A 10,818-nucleotide genomic window follows, 5' to 3' on the forward strand; every position below is an offset into this window, starting at 1 on the left:
TGCACCATGTACACCAAACTTTAATGTACTCTGCGTGCATCAGATACGTTCGGTCATTCGCGGAAGTAACAGAGCAGTACGGAGAAAGTCAGGGTCAAAGTCCAAAGAGATTTGCTCTCTTCACCGATCGAATCACCTGGTCACACTGCCTAGATCATATATAGAGGTCAGATGATAGATAATATACAGCCGATCCCTTGTTCCTTTCGTCTCGCAAGCACGTTATCGAGCTGCCCAAACATCATCCTCGCCTTTCCGGTGCGTGTGAAAACCATTGCATATATTCGTTGCAGCCCAGCGGTCTCTGTTTTGTAACGTAGGAATAACGTTTTTTTTAAAAAAGTTGCCGTAGGTCGCGAGAGTGCATGCAGGAGCTGCTGGCGACACCATAGACTCGACGTCTCGACCAAACAACAGACACGTAAAAGTGAAAAGAGGCAGTGGCCAAAACTCGAAGCACTTTACACAGAAAGGAGAGGACATCAAGAAAGAACCGCGCCGTAACTCGCTGCAGATGAAGGCGCAAGATGTGCAGCGCCGTCTTCCTCTTACCAAACCAGGCAAGCAGCAGGCGTACAACAGAAAAGTATTCCACAGATATGCATGCTTGGCCATCTGGTGCTATGGGCGCCGTGAGAGGTCTTCCTGTACAATACTAGCGTGTCCGACAGTGCCAAACATCTCCAGAAAGCCAGGGCATATTCTACACACCAACATGTCTCTCAGCTTTTTCAAGCCACCTGCTAGTCTGCACCTGATCGATTTACACCAATCATCACTACATCAGTAAGCAATCCCACCCGAGAACGCGTCTCCATCGTTTATTAAGCTCTCTGTCAGCCAGTAACCATCCCATGATCCTCCGACCCTCTGCAACAGGCAACAAGACTAAAACCACCGGACGGCCCAAATGACGGCAAGTTAAAAAAAACACGCTGGCATAGTGACAGGCAGGTACCTGAACCATTGTGAATTGAAATATCTCTTCTTCCTCGGGACGGGCTCCTTGTATCCAAACTCTTTGCTTGAACTGGTTCTGTTCAACATGATTCGATGCAGGGTAACATAAATCCAACACTCAGAGAATGTATGCATGTATGGATTATGCTAGCTTTCATCTGTTTCGCCTTGTAATACCTCTTCAACCCATAAACTGCTCAATATTCTTCTCTCTCTGTGGCCCAGCAGCACTCTGTAGGTTGAGTGGTGAAACAGACGCCGGAAGCGCTCGAACTGGAACAGTATTTGGTGGCAGTCAGTAGGTAACACGCTATGGCTGCCAGTATAAATAAGCCAGAAGGAGCAGGTTTTCAGGTTACCTGTCCTAGATCAAACTGTCGTCCAAAGTAAGTTGACCTCTCGAAGGGGTCAAAGCCTGCAAACTAATAAGAAAACACGACTTGTCAGCCTCATCAAAGTTGAGTTTCATCAGCACCAGGCCCGATGAACGAACAGTTTTCATGCTTGTATAGTTACCCGGTACATGACCTCTATCCCATAATCTGGGCGGGGCAGATCATTGTACTTTAAGGACTCAAGCTGGTATTCGACTGCTTCTTCTGCACTAAACTGAAAGATAGAACCGCTTTAGATGCCCAATGCTGAGATTCAAATATTTATGCGTGTTTGCAATCGTTTTCTGACAGGGCATTACATTCAACCTGGGACCGAAGGGCTTTCTCTTGCGGGTTTCAAGCCTGAGGCAAACAACAGCAAGTTCCAGTCAGTATTGCAAGCCCATCAACTGCAGGATTAACTCATGTTCATGTACTATGTCAGACTTAATTATTAAATCTGGTATGTTAGGCCATAGTATCATGGCCGACACAATTTCACAAGTTTACAAAATAACTGCAGTTATAGTTTACAAAATCTTGAAGGATATATGCAAGTAATAAAAGTGATTCAGCCCGTCTGCCTCATGTTAAAGCCCCTATATCTATATGTGCTGTGCAGATACTTTACCGAACATAAGCTACTAATGTATGCTCAGGCAACCTAATCTTCAGAAGAGTCAAGCCCAATAAAAACAGGCATCCCTCACCTGGGATACTCACAGCTCCAGAAATCTGTGGCTAATGTTGGAAAACGAAATTGCAGAAGGAAAAAGGCACTCCTGACCCAGTATTTATCCATTCCTATCTGCTTTCATACTGATCTTTAGCATATCCAATTGGAATGTATGGTCTAGGTAACCAACTTAAACAAACACAGAAGCCCTGAAGTGAACAAATTATTACCACAATGTTTTGTAATATGCGGCATCCAGATAGCTGTAGCCATGTGACAGTTTTGGTAGGCAAAAGGTGGGTTGGAGAAATGAATGGTATGGTATCTTTCTACAGAAAACCAAATTGAGGCTCGGATGTCTAAAATGGGAGCAGAATCACTTTTCTGTTTGATTTATTGAATCCATTTTATCGGTTAATAGACTTAGTCGAGTCCAGAGGAACTTATTTCCAGTACATACTTTCATTGCCAATGATAACATCCTGTCAATACAATGTTTAGTCAGGAACACAGATTTCAGCTGATGTATATACCTGAAAAATTTGTGTGTGTGTGTTTTGCGCTCGGGTTTTGTTCCAATAGCGGACTGTTTGGATCACGGTAACCAACCCAAATAATATTGTCATGGAATTTTGTTCCATTCTAAATTTCTAATGAATATATTTACTTTATTGCTGGGGAAAAAAAGGTGGTGTAGTGTAGTAGTCACAAAAATGAGTTAGAGAACACACTAAAAACCAAAACCAGAGGCCCCATCAGCTAGCTATTCGTGTCTGCCCTGATTACTCAACCTAATCATACTAAATCCCATAACGTATACTCAACCTAGCTGACTTTTCATACGTGCAGAGCAAGACGCAGCAGGGGCAAGGGAAGTCGAAACGGCGGGTACTGACCAATTGGACGAGAGGAAGTCCGGCACGTCCGACGAGGCGGCGGAGGCGGAGACCTTGAGGCGCGCCGCCGCCGCGGGGATCGCGGGCCTGCGTGTCCTCCAGCAGCAGCAGCCGCCGCGTGTTGGCGCCGGCGGGAGCGCGATCAGCTTCGCGGTCGTAGCAGCTGACGACGCCATTGTTGGCTTGTCGGTTTGTCGCACCACGCAACCTGAGATACTTCGTTTCCGCCTCCACTTTATTCAGGACCGGAAGATTAATTCAGACCAGTTATTTTTGCTAGACGTCTTTGGGCTTAGGCCGAGCCGGGCTTCCGCTAAGTCGGGCTGGATAAGGACCTCAGTAAGATAGAGGCCCATCAAGATTGATGGAAGCCCATAATGTAGCCAGTTAACTTGTGAACACGGAGGGGGACGTCAGCTCCTTGTATTTAGCCGTCCTAAAACTATAGATTAGGATCTCTTCAAAACAGCCCGTACTTAAAGCAACTCTAAAAGATTAGTTAAAAAGTTAGTTAAATTTATAGATTTAGCTACTCTCTAAAATTGATTTTACAGAAAAAGTGTAGGTTCATCCAACAAGCTCGTTAAATCTATAGATTGAATGAAGAGTGAAGCAGTCTATCCAAAAATAAAGAGCAAAGTTGGAAGAGCCATTTATGGTGTGTTTGGTTAGCGGGTTGAAGCGGGTTGGAACAGATTCAACCCACAACAACTCGTGTTTGGTTCAAAAGGTTCGCAGGTTAGGTTGATTCTAGGTCGAAATACTTATTGTAAATATGAGTTCTAGTGATTGCTCAAAAACAAGTGAACCATTTCGACCCACTTTCTCTCCACCCTCTCGTCACCCATGCCTTATCCACTCGAGACCAGCACAGGAGTGCGCTGCCATTGCCGACCTGCTGGGACGAGAGACCCCGCCGGCCTACCTTCCGACGTTAATCCCCACCTGCCTCCCGTCGTCAGTCCCCCGCTGGCCTACCCTCCGAAGCTGGCGTGTTCGCTAGTAGGCACAACTTGCGAGCCTTGCTAGTGCTGTCGCCGAACAGGTAAATGTCAGTGTTCGTCACCGCCTAGACAAGCCTGCTAGTGATGGCAAATGTTACAAATTCACTGAAATACATCTTTATGTTGTTGCGATGTCTTTAATTATGACTAAAATATAATAGTGAGATCTCGTCACTAAAAATTTACGACTTACCCATTTATTTATATCTTATGCTTATGGATTCCTCAAATATTAAAATAGTGTCAGTTTCATGTATTTTGAATGATGTCATCTTATTGAATTGAAGATATCATCCTGAATGTGGTAATATGACCAGAAAGATGACCATATTCATTTTATCCTTCATCACGAAGCAAACAAGAGATGTTGCATCTCTAACTCACTTTAACCCTATAATCAAACAAGAAACTAGATCCAACTTGTCACTGAAATCAAATAAGGAACGGATCCGATCCAACCCAGAAAAATGGGTCGACTCCGATCCGACCCACATCGTTCCGAAACCAAACACATGCTTACAAATCTATTGGATATATTTTTCTTTTAATATTAGTCAAATTTATCTAATAAAACCATATACCTAGTCTCTTGTTAAAAATTATATATATCTCCAACAAATTATTATTGGTTACCCTATAAATCCTACTCCGTGCCATACGGAGTATGACAGGAAGTAACAAATTTCGTGCGGCCAACTACCTCTTTCGTATCTCGTCGGTCGCACAGCACCCAACCCGCAACGAGCCAACGAAGCTCCGCTCCGGTCAAGAACTGAATAGTTGACGAAATCTTCAGCTCCAGTGCGCCGTATCTAGGGGTGAAAACGGATCAAATACGCATGGATACAAATTCGAATGTTACAGTTATTTTAGCCCGAATTCGAATATCTTTAAATATAAATACAAAACGGATAGTCGAGTTCTAATTCTTATTCGGATATTTACTCAATTCAACTTAAACAACATACCCAAAAATTTAACACATGTACATGTGAATTTTTATTTAATTATAAGTTTATAGGTAGTCAATAGATAGTCAAAACAAATTTAAATTAAAATAGATTTCTTGTAATCCTTCATATCCAAGTCAACAAAACTATATAAATAATACTTTTAAACTATTAAATCATGTAACAAAAGATAAACAACAACACGTGATATTTAATAAGTGACATTTGTATAAATACAAGTAAACTAAAATTAATATAAAATAGTAAATGTACCAAGAAAAACAAATTTTCTATTCTAAAATGAATGAATGTCCTATATAAATGTGTGTACCAAAACTTAAATGAAAACATGAATAAATTTATCTATATATTGTAAATTGAAGAGTTATAATTGAACGTTTATGGAACCTCGTTGAGATGTGTTCGCTATATAGATAAAGTGGAGAGTTATAATTGAATGTTTATGAAATCTATTAAATTTTATTGTTGAATATCATTAAAAATATAAGGTTGATATATTTATTTATTTATCATATAAATATTTTTTAACATTTTAAATGATATATATCATTTTTCTAGTGTATTATTAAATTTAAAATCATTTTTAATTAGTAATTAGTGATAAAGTTAAGTTTTAAATGGTTTTATGGAACATATTTTTTACGGATACAGATAGTATCGGATGTTTCATGGTTTTTTTCGAATACGAATATGGAATCGGATAGAGAAAAGTAATATAAATCGAATTCAGATACGTCAACTTGACATCCATATTGAAATCGAATGCGGATACGGATATCCATATTAGCAGTTTTAGCAAATATGAATACGGATAATTCGGATTTCTAAACATCCATTTTCAGCCCTAACCGTATTGATTCTTTGGAAGGCCATATTGATTCTTTGGAAGGCATTGGTCTCTCACCTACATCCAGCCAAATGGTAACGATGTGGTAATTCTTTTTTTACATTGAGTTCAATACTTGATTGAATCTTCGTACGCGGCTCGCGATGGGTGATGCGTGGCCGGGATGCCGGCGTGACTGAGGCCGTCTTGAGTAGTCTATCCAAAGTTTATCTAAGAATACTATTTTACACTGTATATTGTACTGTTAGCAGAGTAGAGTTTGAATATAGATATGAGTATGGATAAACTATTGGAGATAGCCTGAGTAGCGAAGATTTGCATCAGGAAGGTTATGTTTTTGGGGCACCGAAAATTTGGGACTATAGATGAGAACATGTTGGATGTGAGTTTTTTCTTCAAAACAAAGTTATAGATGCACTTATTGGGAGCTATTGAAGATGTTCTTACCCTCTCGCTTTCCACCTGCTTGCTTTATCCACTCGCTTTCGTCCCAAGCGGCTTCAACTTGGAGTGGCGAAGCTAAAGTAAAATTAAGGATAGTTTATGTGCATCTATAGAATTTACATATTTTGGTGCATTTGCATCCACTAAAAAGAACCATTCGCCCTTGCTAGCTTGGACACGCACTCAGACGGCCAAACCTCTCCAAAACCCCGCGGTCGTGGCTACCAGCGCCATGCGCGCCTCTTCCTCCTCCGCTTTAAGAGATGTCGCCACTGGGCACTAAGCCTGCACTCAATCCAGTCCTCCTCCCACTCGCCTCCCATGCCTTGTCGCGCGCCCTCCCACCAATCCGTCTCCACGCAGAGAAGCGCCTACGCCGTCTCAGCGGAGGCATCCACCTCCACGGTCTCAAGTGCGGAGCTGCGAGAGCTCTGCTCCCATGGATAGCTCGCGTAGGCGCTCTGGCTTCTCGAGTCCTCGGCGGAGCCACCCGACGAGGATGCCTACGTGATGTTGTTCTGCCTCAGCGAGTGGCACCGCGCGGTGGAGCCGAAGCTGCGAGCGTGCGCACATACGGACGACCGACACACGTGGTTCAGGGTCCGCCTCGGGAACGCCATGCTCCGCATGCTCGTTAGGTTTGGGGACACGTGGCACACGTGGAGGGTTTTTGCCAAGATGCCCGAGCATGCTGTCTTCTCCTCGAACGTCATGTTGGGTGGGTACGGGAAGGCTGGATTCCTAGAACAAGCGCTAGATTTGTACCGTAGGATGATGTGGGTAGGCTTGAGGCTGGACGTGTACATGTTTCCCTACGTGCTACAGAGATGTGGGGGTGTCCCAAACTGGATGACAAGGAGGAAGGTGCATGCTCATGTCCTTCGGTTTGGGTTTAGAGAGGTCGATGTCCTAAATGCACTCATGACCATGTACGCGAAATGTGAGGACGTTGTGTATGCGCACAAGGTGTTTGAAAATATGGTCATAATGGATTGTATCTCATGGAAAATGAAAGTCGCATAGAGGGGGGTGAATAGACAAAACCTAAAATTTATAACTTTAAATACAAACTTCAACCTCAGTTAGGCTTTAGAACGAGAATATCAATAATCGGAGTGAGGGAGAGAGAATTCTTCTTGCACAACTTGCTCAAGTGATTTGCGGATAACTTTGGGAGCAACTTAGTTGATATGAAATCATCGCAAGCAAGAGAACTAGAGAGAGGGGAGAGGAAGAAACAAATCACAATCGAAGATCAAACATAAAGAACGTGGATGATTTGTTTTTCGAGGTTCGGTTCTGAAGAACCTACTCCTCGTTGAGGATTCCACTAAGGACGGGTCTCTTTTAACCCTTTCCCTCTATCAAACAGTCACTTAGACCGGTTGAGTGTTCTTCTCAATCTCGAGGATCACTTAGACCCCACAAGGATCACCACACACTTAGGTTTTTCTTGCTAGCTTTACAACTTTGTAATAATTGGGACGAGAATGAGAAAGAGCATGGTAAAAAACATCAAGCAAAAAAGCAACAAGAAAACACAAGATCACACTCCACTAGAGTCTCTCACAAGGCACTAATCACTAATGATCATTATGTCAATTATGGCACTTGGAGGATCTTGATGCTTTGAGTGTGACTTGGGTGGAGTTTTTGCTCTTGCAATGAATGAGGGTGAGTGAGTTGCTTGCAATACTTGGATGCCATTGAAGTGGGTTGTTGGGGTTGTATTTATAGCCTCCAACCACCTCCTAGCCGTTATTGTCATTTTGCCACACGCGGACGGTCTGCGACCCTTGCTCGGATGGTCCGCCACTGCATGATCAACGACTGGATCGCAACGGTCAGTTATAACGGCTATATCAATGGCTATAATAGCATTAAATGCATCGTTAGATGTCAGATAAAGTCTATCGCGGATGATCCAGTTGTGGCTCCAGATGGTCCGCGCATGATGCTATAATTCATTTTACCAAACCTGGCACCTTTGGGCTGGTCTGATCTTGAATGGACGGACGGTCCATGCAATGGGGACAGATGGTCCGCACAAGGTGTCGGACGATACTTTCTTTTTCTTGAGACGATCCATAGTAGATGTGTCGGTTTTGACATAGTTCCTGTCCGATTTGATTTCTGGTACTCCAGACTGTCCGGGGAAGGGGTCCGAACGGTTTGTGACTCGCTGAGTTGAGGTTTGATCTTTCTTGAATTATTTCTTATGTACCTAAGTTCATAACTTAGCAAACTAGTTAGCTCAAGAGGTAGTGATGGTCGCCAATCACCAAAACAAGTGTGGACATAGTTTTAGGCCAGTTTTCCTTTTAGAAAACCATGTAAAGTGGTGCTTTATATATAAGAGACTAATGAACATGAGTATCCAAACAAATAAGGATATGAAACCAAAACTCCAACCTCGCAACAATGGAAAGTGTTGGTTACTTGTTCTCAAATGTTATGAGTTAAGAACAAGGCATAAAGACCTTCGTTCTTCGAAGCATTATCTCCCTCAGGATATAATGATCTTTAGACGCAGGTTATGAAGGACATACCTTCATCATTTCAGTATATAATAATGGAAGTGGAAACATATGAAACATGGAAAGTAACATGCATAATTATATGATGTTATCAGAACATTTTTATTATATTATCATAAATGAACATGAACAATATTGAATTATATTTATACCTTCGGCTTGACAGAAGGTAAAAAGCTTGAGAGTGACATGCGAGTGAATACAAGTCAGCGTGAACAGTATAGGGTTACTGTTCACCTATTTATAGGCGCGGGACGCAGCCCGATCGAAATTACATTTGTGTCCTTGACACCTAATCATATTCATGATACAAAGTGCTAGGGATTAGATGGTCTTCTCCTCTTTAAGTCAGTGATGTCCTTCGTCTCAAGCACATCATTGTGTCGAAGCTTTGTTGATGATAGCTTCGACATATCGTCTTGCCGAAGGTGTTTTTGCTCAGAGGACCTTCGGGGAGGAAGAAGGCCCCCAACAATAGCCCCTTCATGGTGCTAGATCGTTTTTAGTAACGAGCTCGATCCGCGAAAAACACGAAGGCTTCGGAATGCCGAAGGTCCGAAAAACACCTTCCCTGAGCTCGTTGCCGAGCAACGATTAAAATACTCTAGTCGCCAGATGGCCCACCGTTCAGCGAATACAGGCGATTTGAGGGTTCTTCTTCCGAGCGCCAGGTGGTCCACCACTCAGCGTATAGAGGCAGTCTGGCAGTTCACCTTCCGACCTACATCACTATATAAACAGACGGGTTGGTGAGAAGTTACCACAACATTCATTGCCATTGCACTGTTGTGCTGTTAAAAAATTTAACCACAGCCGAAGCTTTTTCATTGCTCTCTCGAGCGAGCGCTTCGTCATCTGAAATTAGCTTCGTCAAAAGGACTAGCTTCGTCAAAACTGCAAAAGACATCAACTTCGTAAAAACCGCAAAAGATCCATCAGATGGCCAGAGTACGCTTGACTGCAAGGGTGACTTGTGAAGGAGAGGAAACCGAGGCCACCGAGACAGCTCCGATATCCGAAGTCATGAGACAGTCGGACTTAGTTGTGACAAAGGGAACCATTAACGAAGGTACATCTGCTGTCAAAGTTGAACAGGCTGATATTGAAGAAGAAAATGCTGATGAAGAAGAGGAGGATTATAGCATTTTGATCCCATCAAAACCCAGCCATCTAGATTTTGGGAAATCTACTGTATCCGAAGCTGACATGCCCATGATGATGAAACTAGGCTACTTTGGAGAATTTGAAAGGGAGCTTGTTCGTTTTGCCGGAGAAGAAACCACTCCAACGCCGAAGGACGATGAAGTAGTGGTTTTCAAAAGTTTTTTCAGAGCGGGATTACGGCTTCCTCTGAACGAGATGATAGGAGAAGTTTTGAAAAATTTTGAAATTTATCTTCATCAGTTGACCCCTAATGCTATCGTTAGGCTCAACATCTTCATCTGGGCCCTCCGAAGCCAAGGGATGGACCTAGATGCCGAAGCATTCTGCCGAGTGCACGAGCTGCACTACCAAACGAAGGCCAGGGCAGATGGTTTACATGAGAATTTTGGTTGTTATAATTTCGCGTATCGCAAGGATATAAAGGCTCCAGTTCTCAGCTATCGCACCAAGTGGCCAACAGGCTAGAAATGTGAATGGTTCTACATCAAGGTTGATGAGAAGAAAAGGGGGAAACTGATGACGATGGTTATGTGCCCGCTGATTCTAAACTTCGGAATGACCCAGCCCCTGTGCAATATGTAGCTAGGTTCACCATGCCAATTGGCCGAAGTGGAATTTAGGGTGGTAGCTGAACAAATTAGCACCAGGGACTTGGTGCAAGAATACCTGGCCAACCAAACATATCCAACATCAAGTGGCTGGGTGATGCCGAAGATGAAGGGAACAAAGAAGAAATATGAACTTGTTCAATTACCCTATCGCTTCAAATTTGAAAAACAATTCAAGCAACCCTGCCAGGAGTGGCTGGAAATTATTGAAACTATGTGTAATAGAATTTTGGGAAATTATACCAAAAAAGAAGACCTGCTAATGACAGCAGCCTTCGGCACCCGGCCAAAACGAAGGTTGAACCGGGTAATGGACGCTCTAAAATTTGAATACCCC

The 10,818-nt window shown here is 42.9% G+C and overlaps 1 protein-coding gene across 2 annotated transcripts; it reads right to left on the minus strand.

Annotated features, from left to right (window-relative positions):
* Nucleotides 1-422: 422 nt before the first annotated feature.
* On the minus strand, nt 423-3,142 carry LOC100276744 (uncharacterized). 2 transcript variants are annotated; one of them, XM_020542002.3, is made up of 7 exons: nt 2,907-3,142; nt 1,655-1,697; nt 1,489-1,569; nt 1,320-1,382; nt 1,138-1,233; nt 959-1,036; nt 423-870 (listed from the first exon to the last, which is right to left on the minus strand). In XM_020542002.3, the coding sequence occupies exons 1-7, from the start codon at nt 3,080-3,082 to the stop codon at nt 784-786; spliced, it is 624 nt and encodes a 207-aa protein (XP_020397591.1). In that variant the 5' UTR covers nt 3,083-3,142; the 3' UTR covers nt 423-783. The 2 variants fall into 2 exon arrangements, with proteins under 2 accessions (XP_020397591.1, NP_001278569.1); NM_001291640.1 differs by having other exon boundaries at nt 515-870; nt 1,477-1,569; nt 2,907-3,097.
* Nucleotides 3,143-10,818: the final 7,676 nt, after the last annotated feature.

Source organism: Zea mays, chromosome 8 (genome assembly GCF_902167145.1).
Source record: "Zea mays cultivar B73 chromosome 8, Zm-B73-REFERENCE-NAM-5.0, whole genome shotgun sequence".
Classification (NCBI taxonomy): domain Eukaryota; kingdom Viridiplantae; phylum Streptophyta; class Magnoliopsida; order Poales; family Poaceae; genus Zea; species Zea mays.